General features: G+C 31.9%; 2 protein-coding genes across 3 annotated transcripts in view; one reads left to right on the top strand and one right to left on the bottom strand.

Annotated features, from left to right (window-relative positions):
- Nucleotides 1-4,455, top strand: part of LOC118185018 (serine hydroxymethyltransferase, mitochondrial-like) — a 58,268-nt gene extending 53,813 nt beyond the window's left edge. For both annotated transcript variants that reach the window (XM_035354786.2, XM_035354787.2), the window contains exon 12: nt 4,119-4,455. In XM_035354786.2, the coding sequence (XP_035210677.1) occupies nt 4,119-4,249 (131 nt within the window). In that variant the 3' untranslated portion in view covers nt 4,250-4,455. The remainder of the gene's footprint in view (nt 1-4,118) is intronic.
- A 2,813-nt stretch (nt 4,456-7,268) lies between these two features.
- Nucleotides 7,269-17,478, bottom strand: part of LOC118185019 (poly(rC)-binding protein 3-like) — a 263,776-nt gene continuing 253,566 nt past the window's right edge. The window contains exon 13 of the mRNA XM_035354794.2: nt 7,269-9,882. Coding sequence (XP_035210685.1) covers nt 9,756-9,882 — 127 coding nt within the window. The 3' untranslated portion in view covers nt 7,269-9,755. The remainder of the gene's footprint in view (nt 9,883-17,478) is intronic.

Here is a 17,478-nt window from a genome sequence, read left to right as displayed (position 1 = left end):
GACTCTGGCTTATATCCATGTTAAACATGGTGAAAACCATGAAAATGGCCATGCAGCCAAGCCCGTTTGTCAGGATTCAAACCCTGGACCAGTGCTCAGTGACTTTACTCCTCAACACTGGTTGGTCAACATTGCATATACAAAACAAATATTTTGAATGCTTGAAGCTTATCAGTTCGCTGTTCATCTATTTTTTACTCTTGTTTTTATCCAAATGCAAGGGGAAAAAACTTGCAATTATTCTTTTTATGTTTGTCTTAAGCAATAAATGACTCCTTTCATGGCTTTTGTGGATTTAAGCACTAAAAAATAAATAACTTCACAAGTGGGCATTGAATATTTTTTTGTATATGAAGCAATAAGTTTATTAAAATTTTTGTCATTTATGCCATATGTGTAATTAATTTTTTTTTCTTTCAGTTAAATTATCTACTTTTCCTGGTCTCTAATAATTCTTGAAATAGTATTTTTAATAATGAAAGGAGATGCAGAAAACTTTGTAGTAGGAGATGAAATTGAATATTTTTTTGTATTTTAACTGAAAACGACAACTGACTTAGTTTCCAAAATTGATCACATAATAAATTTATTAGTGTACAAGATAAAAATAATTACACCAACTGTGAATGAACAATAATGTTGTTTGTGAATAATTATCACTTTTTATAAGCAAATAAAATATTGCTAGAAACCATATTTTATTAAACCAGTTTGTAAATTTTCATGAGAGCAAGCATATTTGTTGAATGTTGATTCTAATTCATCTTTTGCTAATACAGTAGAAGTCCAGAAATCCGCAAAGCTTGGGACCAGAGGTTTTGCGGATTTCAGGACAGAAAAGATAAATCATAATATTCAGACTAAAAGTGCAAAATAAATAAGGCATATTAGATACATTTAATTAAATTATTATATACATTATTGCAATAACTTATTATATATGTTAAGTTATTATTATATATAAACTGATTATATTATTCATTGTATTATATATACACAGCATCGAGGTTTGCCGATTTCGCCTCGTGCAAAGATTTCCAGTTTCGGATTCCGGTGTTAGAATCACTGTTGCTGTAAAATTTCAAAAGCTTTTCTCTATTTTCCTGTATATTATACACAATTGTATCGCAATTCCATAAGATTCTGCTATAAAATGCACCTGTCTCCATCTTTTGCAGAATTTGCACTTTTTGCATTACCGTCAATGCAACGTGTTTACGTTTTTCAACGTTGCAACCAGTAAAATCATGAGTGCATTTCTTATCTGTAATTGTATTAAAAAGGGCTGAAATTTAAAATATTCTTAATTTATCCACAAAATATCCAGATTAAAAAAAGGCAGCACTAAATAATCTCATGAAATAACAAAGCTCAGAAAATACAACAACGTGAATCGTGAACTTGAAAGAAGAGTTGAGTGAATCGTCTGCTTTCTTACCTCAATGAAGATTAGAGGGGGGGGGAACTTTTATCAGTATGTCAATAATTTGGTATTTCCCTTATGACTCATTATTATTCGGTAATTATGATGTCATTATTTGGTAAGTATTTTTTCTTCGATACTTCATACTCAATGTTGCAGTTTCCAGAACCTATAAACTGAATGTTTATATTTTGAGAGGCAACGGGGATTTCAGGAGTTGGCGGATTATCAGTATTTGACTGTATATTACTAATCTAGTATGTTAATGTGTTGCTGCTTTTCCTAATCTTTGTAAAGATTTTGCTTTATGGAAACACTTAAAAATGTTTGTGGTTGAAACTTTTTCCCATACATTTCTAATCATATGAATAACATCAAGTTATTTGTTTATTTCTTTGAAAAATAGATCCATTCTCTTGAACAGTTGCATTGCGAATTTTATGTCTCAACCTTGAGTGATACAGAGTTTTAAATATTTTAACAATTTCTTAGTTGAAAGGAATAATTCATGTTGTATTTTGATGGCATAAAATAAAGTTCATTTTTATCAGTTGTATCAAAGGATGAGCTAGATTATTGTTGAAGGAAATTCTTATTTTGTCATTGGTTTTTTTGTTAACTATAGGATCACCACCATTGGCACACTTCTGGTTTGCATTGATCAGTAATTTCATTGAGACATGCAAAAACTTTACTCATGATATTAAATACAGCACAGATGATGTACAGAGAATGACAAATATAAGGCAGATTAAAAATATTATACTAAATTATACTATCGATAACCTCACTTCTGATGTTCTTTAGAACCTAGCGGTGACACATCCAGAATCTTTCCTTACCTTCCGTGTTCTTTAGTTACACTTACAGTGCAGTAGGCAGCACTTTCCTCTCTGTCACTGCAGCCATTCTTTAGAATTTCTATTTATCAGCCAAACAGTCTTTGAATTTTTATTTCACTGAAACAACAAGTTTTTCTTTTTTTTTGAAGAATTTTTATTTTGTCAATATTGAAGGGTTTTATTGGTTATTATTTTATTCATTATTATTATTATTTATTTATACACTTAAGTTGTAGAAAAAGTAACTTCTGAATGCTAGCTAGGTATATATTTTTAATAATGTGAGTATGTTAAAATATAGTATTATATCCCAGTTTGTGAGTATTGAAAATTTAACGAGAAAAGCTTTATTATGCCACTATTATATTAGTGCAAAACTTTGAATAATCCATAAAGATGCTAGCTGAGAAGCTGCAGCCTTATGCTTTCTATAATGTTTTGTAAACAATATTTTTTCTGTCTTTCCACCGCTTTAACGATCCATCAGCTACATAAAAATCTGTTAATTCTGATTTTTTTTCTGCAACCTTTTCAGCTATTATCAAGAAAATTGCCTTATTGACATAACTATTCTTAAGTATGGCAACTGAAAATCTTTTTAATATTGTTTCTTTAACACCAGCTAGCTTTCTGTCCCTTTTCTATTTTCTTTAGGAATTATAAATAACCAGAAAAATTATATTTCTGTGTTTTAAAATTATTTGCTGCATTTGGAAAATTTCTGAAATTTACACAGGACTGGATGCATAATTTTTAATATGAATAGCTTTTTTTTTTCATTGCATAGCAAGAGAAAAATCATTCCTTCCCAGCAAAGAGTCTTATTTTTTACATGATGTTTTCATTAAAAAATGTAAATAAAAAAGGCTAACTAAAACTATGAAACGTGTATGAACATAGCCAGAGATGCCCCTGCTTACTAACTAGTTTCATAGCAGAAAATGAGAACATGTTTCTAACTGATTTTATATTTCATCAAGGAACTGTGGAATTTTTTCAGCCACCCTCTTTTTACTGTATGCTGGGAAAGAAATAACAGTAACTGTCTAAGGTTTTTTTTTTTTTTTTTTTTTTTTTTTTTTTTTTTTTTTTCTTTCAGATAACCTTGAACAAAATGATTTTTTTTCTCTTTTCCCTCTCCACGATAATAAAAAGGTTTTAAAATAGGAAAACTGGTTCTTAGAAGTAACAAAAATGCTTCTATAATCCAAACGTTTTAGCATTTTAAATTGGAATTTGTTTTTATTTCTGTTGTCTTCATTCTTAACCATATTCTTAAATTTTTATAACCGTATTCTTAAGAGCAGTGGTTGTTGTAGGAAATAAATGGGAATTTCATATTTATCTGTCTTTGCTTCTCTGTATTTTAAATTTTTTATTCTTGTACTGGAAGAGCTGACATTCTCACATGCACTGGGCAAAAATAATACACTCACAAACAGCTTTATATCATATACTTAACTGTGAGATTGTCTGCTTCTTATGAATTATATTACAGTAATGAATTACAAGTAAATATGTAAAATAGGTGTTTAAATGAAAATGTTTTAAATTTCAAGTTTTTGGAATTCTTTCCATGATAATCAATTTGTTAAATAGGTTTTCTTGTAAGTGCGAGTGAGTCTAATTGCTTTTCATATCTTTTATAAAAATTGTGCATGAAAACCATGCATGCACATTAATTGCCATTTGTCAGGTAGTATATGTATATATTAGGTACAAAAGTTTAATTTAATAATTTGTAAAATATTATTTCCCCCCTTTCAACATACAACTGATTTTTGTCATTTTTATTTTAATTTAAAATTAGCTATGTTTGTATTTGAACTGTTTTAAATACTGATTTTATTTAGGTAAAACTGTCAAAGAATTTAAAGCCTATCTTGAAACTGATGATGACATAAAAGCTAAGATAAAGTCATTGCGCAGTGATGTTGAAAAGTTTGCATCTGCATTTCCAATGCCTGGCTTTCCTGGTCATTAACACCTTTGAATGTATGATTTGCCTTTGTTTACATGTACATATGACTTGTTCCTTGACAATATTATAGTTAATTTCACTTGTATTCAGAAGAAATTTCCTGAGCTGAATATATTGCAGTATTATTGTTTTATTTTACATTGAAAATATTACTATACTGAGCTTATATATAATTGTAATTTCCTAAAAATAAAATGATTGGGAATTGATTGAGGTTGTTTTTCTTATCCTGTAGGAACCTAATATTCTTGTAAATATGTAAGTGATGTAGATTTAAAATAATTCAAGAATATCTGATTTCTGTTATTGAAATACTGAGTATATATGAAGTGTGTTTTGAATGCAACATACAATAAAAAAGGCCTCTAAAATTGTGAAGTTTTATATTTCGAAAATATGATTCTAGTTTGTTATAGATTATCCAGAGTTCAGCTCTCTTGTTGTCTGTGTTGCTTGTCAGATAACTTTCACAAGACAGTTATAATTTATAAATTAAAAAAAAAATAATGATCATTTTTAAAACTTAATTTACTTTGTATTAAAAAGCTCTTGATAGCAGTCTACCTAAGGGTCTTTGTAGAAGACTTTATTAAATGATTAGACATGAGACTATCTATATGATTCCAAAATTATGCTAGTTTCTGTTTTAGTTGAGTATTCGTTCTGATATTTCCAGTATGTTTGATTATTTCCATTTATATGCTTAGCTGTAATAAGTAGATTCCTTCGTTATAGTTGTTTGAAGTTATTTTCAGTGTATGAAAGAAGAGAAGTAAACAGAATTATTTTTTCTTAAATAATTTTGATAGAATTTCCAGTAAAAAATGTCAATAGAATCAATGTGAAGCATGCTTCATATATGGCAATTATGATATTTGAAATACTGTTTTTGTATGGTTTTACTGTTTTATAATTTAGGTTGCATTCTTTACTTAAAGTTAATATATTTTAAATGCATATTTCAAATTTATAATGTTAGAGATAAATAAGCTTTGTATCATTAATATAAGTTGCTAATCTGTATAGTTCTTAGTCTCTTTCTTTTGACTATTTTGAGTTAATTTTTAAAGTAATTTAAATTGGGAAGTTTAACCGATTTTGCCACATTATGCATATTCATATAAAAATGTTAAAATGCATTTGTTTCAAATCGTAGTTTCTGATTAACATTGCTACAAAGCAAGCTTGTATTACAGTGCAATGAAATTATATCAGATGTTGAGGATTATTTTATAGAATGAAAATGAGGCTTTTTTTCCATGCTGAGAAAGGCAAATTTTTAGGATAAGGGGGTAGAATTAAAATTATATCAAATGAGGAGCAATAGGTAAAACTATGCTTTCAGATGCAAATATTCTTACCGTGCATGTGTTCTAGGTGGATCAAATTTTCGGACAAAAAAGCAGTGACAGCTATGTGACATCAGATTCTAAATCCAAGATTTGTACATCCAAGAAAAATTTGTATTTGTTTCAAAGAGAAGAAGAAATTTAATTTATTGATTCTTTTATTTGTTTCTGAAAAGACTGTAAATTATTTTCTACTTGCTTTCTAATTTATTCTACTCCATTTAATTAAAAAATAAATATCTTTGTAACATAATTCTAAGGAAGGGTATATTTAGATTTGTGGAAGGAAATGATGGGTAAAAAACTGAAATTGTATAGTGTAAAATAATTTATATAGTAATTCTATTGTAAAAAGAAAAGCTAGCAGTTATCCTTTTTCAGTAAATCTGAAATATTTTGAATTAAATAAATGTTTGTTATTTTTGGTAGTCCGAAATTAAATGTTTTATAATCTTTTAGCATTGTAAAAGTGAATGAATGTTAACGTTTGTTTATACAGTTTATTTTTTTAAACTCTTGCTAGTATAGATAGGTGATTGAAAAATTTGTTCAAAGCGTATTTTGCATAATAATATTTGTGAATTTAAGATTGGTCTTCTACATTATAGGCTGTTAGAAGCAATGGAATTCTTACCAATAAATATGATTCATTCAAATCATTTGCTAGAGCTGAAAAATTGTGATAATGAAAATAATCATTGCTACAATTGAAAAATAACTGAAATAAATTTTAGAGTACTGTTTTTAGCTGACTGGACAACCCTTTGCTTTTTTTTATTTTTTATTTCTCTTTGGGAGGGGCACTGAGTTTCAGGTGCAACAGTAGTCATAATGATTTATTTTTGTATTTTGACCAGTTTGTCGTATATGGGGCAAAAAGAATAATTAAACCTCTATGGAGTTGCTAACTCATTATTTTATTAAATAAAATAAATTCTATGCCATCATGTTCTTGGTACTTACAATTTCAATTTCTAAAATAATTTAATTTCGTAAGAGTAGTAATTTGATAATATTTTCTCTGTGTGTAGTTTGTTTAGAGTTCTTTGTGAGTGCATTTCTATCTTCAGGATGGGAAGCTGGTTTGAAAATTTCAGGGAATGAAAATATTTCAAAATTCTGTATTTCTTTTATGCTTAATTAGAAAGCATTTTAATTTCGTTTGACTAGTAGTTAACACTGGATTCATATATCCAGTCCATAATTTTTGAATGCTAGTTTAAATAATATCTGAATGTTGATCTTATTAAATTTCTGAGATGTGTAGCATTCTACTTTATAGAATGTTGCTAGACCTGGGATCTTAAGATGAATTGCTAACATGTTTCTCTTGGAATAATCAAATAATTTTAAAGATCAAATTTTGTTTTTAGAACTGCTAGTAATTTTACAGTATTTCAGGTGATGAGTTTGTAGATCTATGCATTCTGTTATAATCTCTGCTTTCAAATTTTCTGTTTTATTTTTTAGAATACAGAAGCAAATAAACATTTTGTGTAATGCAAATCTATATATTTTGGACATCAGTTGTAGAAACTGTATATTCCTTTGAAAAAGTTTTATTTTTTAGAAATATTGTGGTAGATAAAAAAGAGGGACTTAATTTCACTGTTTCTTTTCTTTGGGGTATGTTTATGATTTTTCTGTAAGTGCACAGTCTTTTTATTGAATGATTTTTTTTTTCAACTTTACTACTTGTACCTTTTATTATACTATATTCTCAATGATAGCAAAAATAGCACTTATCTATTTAAACATGTCTAATGTCTTAGAAACATAATAAAAAAAAATATATTTTTATTAAAAGGCATTTCTGTGAAAGCTGCAAGTCATTTAAAAACATGTGTGAAGGTATTTTAAGAGTTAAGAAAACACATTTACTTAGTTTATTTTAAGGTGTGTATGATATTTAAATCATTTAATTCTTCATGTAACAATGCTTTAGAATATCAAGATTATACATTTGTGAGGATTATTATAAGCACACCTTTATTTATTCCGAGAAAACGCTCAAGAAAAATTCAGATTGTCTTATATTGTGGCACTAGTACAGTAAGAGAGAATTATCATTGTGAGTAATTTAAGAATTAAATGTCTTATATTGTGGCACTAGTACAGTAAGAGAGAATTATCATTGTGAGTAATTTAAGAATTAAATTTTATTTTCTGTCTTTACCCACATAAAGAGAGGTAGAAAATATAAAATATCTAATTTAAATTTAATGATAATTTTATTCTTGAATATTAATTAAAAAATTTCAGTGCAAAAGTACAAAAACTTACCAAATCATTAAAGCAGTCTTCTTTGGATAGAAAATCATACACTGGTTTTTGTTATTTTATGCTAGCATATTAAATGCATATCTGCTCTTGTTGGACAAACATAATTTTTGTAAACTTAGATCAAGGTCAGAAAAATCGTGATCTTTGATTTATAAACACATTTTGTTGTGATTAGTACCTATAAAGGAAACGATTGGCTTTCTAGAACAAATGCTAGCAAAGCAGAATGACAATATCGCTTTTAGTTGTAAGCATTAAGTTTTTAATTCAGTATATATATATATATATATTGATAGTTCATTGATTTACTTAAATCTTTTAAAACAGCATTTTTGGGAAGTACGCTTGTGAAACTTCTGGAACAGAATGTAGCATACTTAAATGTAACTCAAGCTACAAAATACCCATCCTTAAGATTTTTGCAACTAATTAAAATTGGTAAATATGGCAACCGGAGAAATTATGTTAATTGACTAACTGTCTTTAAAAGATGGGTAAGTCATTTTACTTCTGAAATAACAAAGGTCTGCAAACCTATCATGAGTTTATTGTTGAAATACAATAACTCAAGATATTTGCGATCAGATAATGCATCGTACAAGGCGTTGATGATCAGGCTCATTGTTGACTAACCTGGCTGTTAGAAAGCGATTGAATTGCATATAATAACACCAAATCTATGCTTATAGTACTAGTTTCAGCTGCAGAATTTAAAATGTATGCTGCAGACTTAATTAATGACCAAAATTTTGGAAACCTTAACATAAGGAGAAGAATTGGAATACTTCTGCATCCTGATTACAAATATTCTGAGATTCTTAATACATACTTTATGCCATCAGTATATAGTATGATAAGTGCTGTGATCTTCGGTTTGTATGGCATCAAAAGTTGTGACTAAAATATGTGTGGTAATATTCAAATATAAATGCCCAAATATACATAAAAGAAATACTTAAGTCAAAACTGAAACCTTCTGTATGTGATCTTTTCCAAGACAATGAAGCATTTATATTTCAACAGTAGTGAACTTTATGTAATGTTGTTGCTGTGTAGAAGCGGTTTTAAGATAATCATATTTCACCACAGGAATGGCTTGGGAATAAGCTCAGACCTTAACCTTGTTGAATGTTTGTGGCATCAACTAAAGAAACTTATTAGGCAGAAACAACTCAGCAATAAAATCGACTTATTTGGTACAATAATTTAATTTTGGTTTAACATTATAACAGGTGCAGAGCTCATAATCTTGGTTAACTCCATGGGAAGGCATTGTAAGGGTGGGATTCAGGCTGTGGGTTACCCAAGCCACTATTAATTGTCATGGTGAGAAATTTTATGTATTTTGTTTTCTCTAGGTATTCAGTTTTTTCTTTATAACTGCTGTTCTAATAAAAAAATCCTACATAAATGTTTACATTACAATCTTAATTAAATTATCTTTCCATTATTCCAAAACAAGTGGTGTTGTGTGTGAGCCATTAGATTTTAAAAATACACGTTTTCCAAATGATTTCTAAAATTCTGGCCTCTAGTGTAGGCTGCAGAAGCTAGTGTGACACATCTTAATAGCCTTATGATGAGAACATCAAAACTGCAATGTGGCACTGAGTTATAAGGTCAAATTAATCTCATTTTCCATTGCATTGGGCTGACAGAAGGATGATAACCTGAGGCTATGAACCTCTCAATAAGTGGATTCTGTTCAGGGTAGTGTTACTTTTGTGATTATATGGAAACGTTCTGAAATACTGCATGCTACTAGAATGTGCTGGCTGATCCTATACATCTTTCAACACTTTTTGTACAACTTAAAGAGAATATTTATTAGAATATTGCACCCTTCTCATGATCTCCCAGACATTTTAATATGAGATCTAAGCTATCTCTGCTAACATATAAGGTTTCATGAATCCAAGGCTGATTTGCTCAGAGTATTGTGTAACAAGTGTGGCTTGCCATTCTTCCAGCATCTGATTGAAATGATACCAAAATGTGGGTAACCTGCAAACAAAACCATTACATCATAATGGAACCATGCTAACCATTCCTGCTAATGGAAGATCGACACACTGGAAAGTGAGATAATGTTTTGCCATTCACTATATAGGTTGTGTTCGGTATATAGGATTTCTGATGTTTTGCCATTTGTTATACAAGGTTTTTATAAAGATCTTCAGTGGTTCTAAAGTTTATTCTGTCTAGAACATGTTACGGTGGTATTTGGAGCATATTTATAAAATTAAAAAATTCAAAGCTGTTCAAATTTTGTTTATCAGGTAGCAGCATTGGCAAATTAGCTATGCAAGATGCACTAGGCTGCAGTTAATAAATCCAAAAGACAAAGCATGGATACTTAAGCATTACAACTCGCTTTAACCGCTTGCCTGATTATCCTGAGTTATCTCGGGTTTGTATATATTGCAGTTAATTATTATCCCGAGAAAACTCGGGCGAAGCAGAATTTGTTAGTACGATTTCTTTTATCATGGTTTTACTCGGTCTGGAGGAAATGAAAGGAAATATTCAGCTTTGATTGGCAGTTTGCCAAATTTTGTTGGTTGCGCGGTTTTACTGGAGGGACTGATCGCATGTTTCCCTATTGTATAGTATACGTTGGCTTGTGGATTAGTAATGTATAAAGAAGGATCTGTGCGTTGGAAAAATTAAAATAATGGCAATGACGGAAGATAGCGAAAGCGATGATTTTTCAGATAGTGATTATGAAGAGGCGGGAGAAAAAAATAATAATAATAATAAAAAAAAAAAAAAAAACAAATCCAATGAGACAGTGCACTCTGTGCTCCCGTGAAAGAGATTCCAGCAGTAAGCCAGTAAGAAAAGAGACCAGATACCAGTATAGAACGTCGGGTATCACTCTGTGTTGTCCCTTGTTTCAAAAACTATCATACAAAGATTAATATTTAACTTTTTTTCGTTTGCCTGAGATAACTCGGGATAGTAAACTAATATTAAAAATAAATGCTTTTACACCTTCAAAAAATTCAAATTAAAACCTACATATTTTGATTTGTTTCGTTTTGTTGTATTTAATAATAAAATAAAAAAATGTGATGATTTTTGACAATTTTTTAAAAAAATTTGTAAGGGAAGTGGTTAATGTGTTGGAGACTATGGTCATAGTGCACTGAATAATTCGCATATTTAGCATTCACAGTTGTTTATAAGTAAGATGTATTTTAAATAGATTCTTTTTAAAGGTTTTAGGTAGGCTCTAGGTTGAGAACAAAATTCGACTGTTTATGTTGCTTAGTCCAGAACGTCTCTTTTGTATTATGAGTCATAAATTCAAGCATCCCTGAAAGCGCTTAATCATTTGAAAGTCTCATCAGAACATTATGACTTATGTTATAAATTGTGTCTTATTCATCACAGTCAACCTATTGATAGACTACAAAAAGTCATTTTATGTCCAGCATGTTAGACTGTTCCTAAACAAGATATCTCCTTTTAGAGTATTTTATTTCTTGATGAGGCACCATTTTGTGTGCATAGAATTGAAATGTCATAATCATTAAGTGTGGTGAGAAAATTTGCAGGAATTGTTGGAGCTTTACTCGCAAAGTCACGGCTGGTGGGAAATCGTGCATGACACTGCTGAACTATTTTTCCATGTGAACACTATTAGGAATGAGAACATACCTGGGCATCCTGAATCACATAAGCTCACTGTGTCTACAGTGGATTTCTTCATTTAGGACTGTGTAGAAGACATTAGAGAGAGCAAAACAGTTCCATTCTTACCTGCAGTACAGAATAATAGAAATACAGTCAAAAGTCGTTAATTCGGACACCCATAATCTGGAATGATCTATAATCCGGACCTCAAAGCTACAAACTTTCTGCGCGTTGACGCGTGCACGTAAGACGTTTACGGCTGCGAATATGCGTGTGCGCATGCGCATAATACGTTTATGCATGCGCGTTTAATGTATAACGGACGGTATAAGCTAAGCGAAAATTATCTAATTCAGTTAATGTTGCAGATTGCATTGTTTGCGTTGTTCCTTAATCTTCGAATTGGATCCGGCTTATTATTTTTTGCAGACTGTTAGAGCAATTTTGTAAAAGTAAGCTTGAACTTTCGATTATGTCAAATAGAATTTCCGATATATATTTACTAATATGTAAAGGATCTACAAAGCGAAAGTGTGTTTCGAAGTCCATTAAACAAAAAGTGGAATTGCTGCAAAAAATGGATAAAGACATATCCTTCGTTTCTCTAACCATTCCGAAATCTGTTTATCAATTTCACGCTGTTCTGAGGCAGGGGTGGGGAGGGAAACGCCGCGGCGCGCAATGAATTGGAAGTTGATCTGTCAGCACTATCCTTATCTTCAGGGCAGATATTTTTATTTTATTTGGCTTATAATTCCTTACTAATTGTAGTATTTCATCTCGATGTACTTCGTCTTTGATATGATTTAAATCAAATTACTTGTCATTATAATTCGCTTCCTATAGTGAAGAAAGTGACACAGAGGTTATTGAAAACGAAAAAATTTCGATTGACAAATTAGTCGGTATTCTCGACACAGCAATTATAGGACTTGAACAGCGGAACTTCGTAACTGAAGAAGAAATTATGTCTGTTTATAGAATTAAAGAGAAAGTATTATCACATAAAACGAAGCAACTTAAACAACTTACATTGTAAGAAATGTTTAATAAAGTTAACGAATAAATATTATTTTTTTTTTTTGTAAATTTTGATACCCTTTAGATCATAATTGTTCTTTATTTCATAAATTACGGTTTCATATTTTTAATTTTATAATTTCTGCATGCCATCTTACCAGATTTAAACTGATGATCTATAATTCGGAAAAATCGATAATCCGGAATCGCCGAAGTCCCGACGAGTCCGGATTAACGACTTTTGACTGTAGTAGAAGCCTTAGAATTACGGCTATGATTTCCTGGGTGTAGTTTGAGATAAAAATATGTTTTGATGTGTGTAAATGCATACATGGGGGATGCACATGTACTAAAGACATTGTAATTTGTTGTATATTGTCGTAATATATATATATTTATTGCAATAGTTATGTATTATATATAAGGTTTTTCAGATACATCTCGACACCTTAAAGGAAAATTGTGAATAACTGGTTGACATTTAAGGATTTTATCATTTATTTTTACAGAAAATAATTATTCCTGTATTAGTAACACATTATGAAAATTTGGCTTACTTGAAAAACATCATAGGTCATATAAATGCAATGAAAAACACAAAAGCCAGATGTCCACTTCTCCCTTAACTGCGGGAGATCTCAACAGGTATCTACGGGGCGGCAGGTGCAACTCAAGAACAGTGGCTTTTTTTTAAGAAATAAGGACAATGCACTATGGCAAAGAAAGATTGACGGACTAAACACATATTAACAATGCAACAATATATATCCCCCCTTTTAACTATGTACATTTGTAGCATGTAAATTGGGGATGATTCCCATTTTGTACACACGCCTCATGGAACCTCATACTACACTCTCCAACACATTTCAACCACTTCTGTCCGGCAGTATCATCAAAATAGTACCCACCGCACTCGCCACAGTAATTTTCACTGTCTTCGAGATCCCTCGAGGTACTGGGTTGAGTTCCTCCCTGACGTCTAGGTTCCTGTGTTTGTGTTTTACTGCACAGTTGACTCCTGTATTCTGCGGATGTTATAATGGCTGATTCTTGTTTTTTTTTCCTCCTATTCCCTACAGAGTGGTTCTGTACTACTGGTACAGGGGATAATTCCAAAAATGATGTAGAAGCTGATGCTGTAGATGGTGATGATGACCTCTGGAGGTTATCGTCTTCCTCTACCATAACTAGAATGGTGCCATTTGTAGTAGACATGAGTTCATATTCAAACACATTGTCTTCCAAAATATCGGGATTGTATGGGTATATTCCACATTTTCGAAAGCCATTGGCAAAATTGCCTGACTCGACTGTCGAGATCTCCCCGAGTTACACATTTCTATGAAAGATGGCACCCCCCCCCCTCTGACTGGCTATGAAAACTTTTTGTGTAGACATCCATGTTCCTGAATGCGTGATCTCACTAGCCAGTCATTTGGAAATCGCCAAAAATCGAAGCCATCGTCCCCATTTATCGTCGTTATCAAAGCCAATCTTATACTTTATGCATTGCAAACTATGAAGAACTTACCGGACAGATTATTAATATTTATTTTCTTGATCAATCTCTGACTTTACAATACTTTCGATTCACAATGATGCACTACACTCTTAGGTTATTCCAATACAGTGGTTTCCATATACGACACCAGGGTGCAGACCACTCTACTAAGGGACTTCCTTAAGTGTCGAGATGTCTCTGAACGACTATATATATAGTTCTCAGTTATATATTGCATCCAAATGTCATAAAATATATTTCCTTGAAAATCCCTAATCCAATTTTTGGATATCCGTGTATAGCTCCAATACTTGAGTTTTTCATTCATTCCTCATTTCTATGAACTATAAACTTTTATGTGTACATTTGGCTGCCGTATGTCTGAATTAATGGACTTCGCGAATTAATATAAGGCTTATTCAATCTCTCATCTTGATGTAAATTTAAGCCATTATTGCATATTCAGTTACAGTAACTAAACCTGTTCTAAAATTTAAACTGACAACATAACTAAAAGAGAACTATTTTATCAAAGATTAAAATTGGTATTGTCATAAATTACCTTTCATGAATTATTCAAATATATTCAGATGGAAAGGTACCAAATTGCAATTTTGCTACATTTAGTGATATGGAAACTCGGAATGTTGTAGTACGTTATCGATTATATGTAAGAAATATAGATATTAGCCATGCAGCTGGTGCCATTGCCGTCGTAGTGTAAAAGACGCGAAAGCAGAGAAGGCAGATGTGGCGTTTAAATCCGTAAAGCTGAAAGGTTTGGGGGAGGGATTAAATTAATGAGTTTGTGAAATCGGAAAAGCAGTAGTAATAATGTGTTTGTATGCTGCAGATAAATTGTGAGAATACAGAAAGGCTTACCGCTGCTTAAAAAGAAAACTGTATTTCGTGCAGGACTGTTAAAAAGCCACCCAAGCATGAAGAGGAAGAAGAAATTTTTGTAAGATGATGTATGCCTCGGGCATAACATGCTGGAAATTATTGAGAACCATACTTCTACTTCATTTTCTCTCTATCACCATGGGAAGGAGGGTGAATGAAAAAGAATAAGATTTTGAAGACTGAAGTGAGCAACATTTAAATGCGTATGCAAAGAATAGCAGTTACAGAAGCGGAGAAATTTTAACCGCTGGTCATTCTTGCGCAAGAGTCCACTTGCTGAATTCAGGCAGTAAGAGTTGATAAGAATAAATCAAAAGTTTTGAAATCATGTAAATGCTGGAGGAAGGAGTACGTGAAGGTGGTCTTAAAAAAAGATTTCCCTGGTATATTAGCCCTTATCGGCCTATCCGTACAACCAATCAAAATTAAATTTCAAGTATAGGTATTTGAAGATATGCGCTCATGATTGTGATGATTTAAAGAAACAGAGCTCTCACGGTTACGGTTACAGTGAAATCATTTCGAAATTTTCGTTTGGCAACTCCCACTTTTTTTCCTTCGTAAATTGATCAGCGCATTGAAAAACCATAAATGGCGTTGGTATGATACACATGACGAAAATTGCTGGCGTAAAACGTTTGCAAAGAAGCGCATTGTAAAGGACTAATGATAACACGAGGAAGAGAGGGAAGAAACCTTTATTGGTATTACAAGTTTTCAACATGCCCACCTTTGCAGACATAACGTATTGCACACGGGATATTGTTGACAACAGTGTCGCAAGAATAAAATATATGAACTTCACTTTTATGCCAGTTTTCAGTACTGACATTCAATGCCGATTAAATTGGTGCACGCGCCTTTGATTTCAGATAACAGCAGAACCAGAAATCCATCAGAGGGGGTTCGGGGGATAGCGGTGCCTACAAAACTTGCAAAGTTACAGAAGATGAATATGTCCAAAGTATTGTTGCAGCACTTGCCGAATACATGTGGCGAAGTTTGGAGGAGCACCATTTTGCATTCATGCAGTGTCATTAACAGCATTTCGCCGCTGGAATTCTGGAATCGCGTAGTTCTACAACATTGTTTATGCCGAGCACTCGTGAAGGAGCACGTTTGCACCCTGTGGAAGTGGATTGTTCGATGAAGTACGGACCGAGAACGAATGTGCTTGCGATCCTGTGCACAACACATAGCTTCGTGTAAAGGCACTGAGGGAAGGGGAGGTTTCGTGTAAAGGGGAGGATTTTCATCAGCCCAGTGAACGTAGTTTTGGAATTAACGTTCTCAGTTAAGGAGAAAATGCGCCTTATTCAGCGGTCTATCACATGTGTATCCAGTTTCTTCAAATTTTTTTTACCAAATCATATGCAGGTTTTACGGAACATGGGCCTTATGATTTCGCTGGTAAAATCGCAGTGCCTTGGGCAGCATTTTCCCCTTTCAGATAATACAGCTTTATCAATCTACCTCGTTGTTTCCCCGTATGTGTTATTTTGTTAGTACGCTCGAGTACTTGACTGAAGGAAAAAAAATCTTCTCGCATTGCTTATTAAAGGTTTCCCACGAGCAATGCTTTGCACATTATGTTTTGTAATTGATGCTTCAACTGTGTATTCCTGTGAATTATTCAAAGTGCGTCATTCCCCCCTTTCTGTATTGTCTTTACTACTTCACAGTGCTTTTCTTTGCATATGTTTTACGCCGACAATTTTCGTCATACGTGTATCGTTTCAACGGCGTTTATTGTTTTTTAATGTGCTGAAAAAAAAAGTGGGTTTCGACGTTCGAAAACTTCGAAATGTTTTCTCTTTAAACATAAGGTTCAGAGCTGTCTTGTTTAAAAGCATCGGAATCCCAAGCGCATACCTTCAGATAACAATATCTGGAATTTCATTTCTAGTGGTTGAGCGGATACGTCGCTAGGGGTTCATATATCGAAGAAGTTGCTTTATACCCCCCCGTATGTGATTAAGCACGGTACCTTGATAACAGTGAGGATTTTAATTTAGTGGCATCGGGTATTGTTTCGAAATGACTTAATGTGGAAAAAAAATTCAATAAGCAAATCGCATAATAGTGGCAAAATGAGTAAGAAAAACAGCATATCAGTTTGAATTCAAAATTAGTTTTTAAGAAATTTTGCATTTATGTTATCATTTAACTCAAAGGCTATTTTGTTAGAAAGGCTTTCTTAAAGGATTTTTCAAAGAAAACTAACTTTTACAATACACAGTATAAAAAAAGGTGCAGATATGCCATGCCATTTAAGGTTTTGGGAAATGTAGCCAGTATTCCGTTGGAAAGCATAGTACCAACCTCAGATCTGCAGTAAACTATTTAATCTAGAAAAATGTTGTTTAGATATGACTCTGTTGATTAACAAGGGTTTTAATACTTCTCTTTTATTTTTTGCTGTTATATGTATCCTGTAGATAAGCTTCAATTCAGTATGGTTTAAATGAATAAAAGAAAACTTGTCACAAAAATAGTAGCAAAAAAAAAAAAACAGTTTTTCTTCTAGGTTAATG

The sequence above is a fragment of the Stegodyphus dumicola genome, chromosome X1 (genome assembly GCF_044657685.1).
Source record: "Stegodyphus dumicola isolate Sdum_Otavi_A_Nest chromosome X1, ASM4465768v1".
In the NCBI taxonomy this organism is placed as follows: domain Eukaryota; kingdom Metazoa; phylum Arthropoda; class Arachnida; order Araneae; family Eresidae; genus Stegodyphus; species Stegodyphus dumicola.
This window is presented reverse-complemented; position numbering and strand designations above follow the sequence as displayed.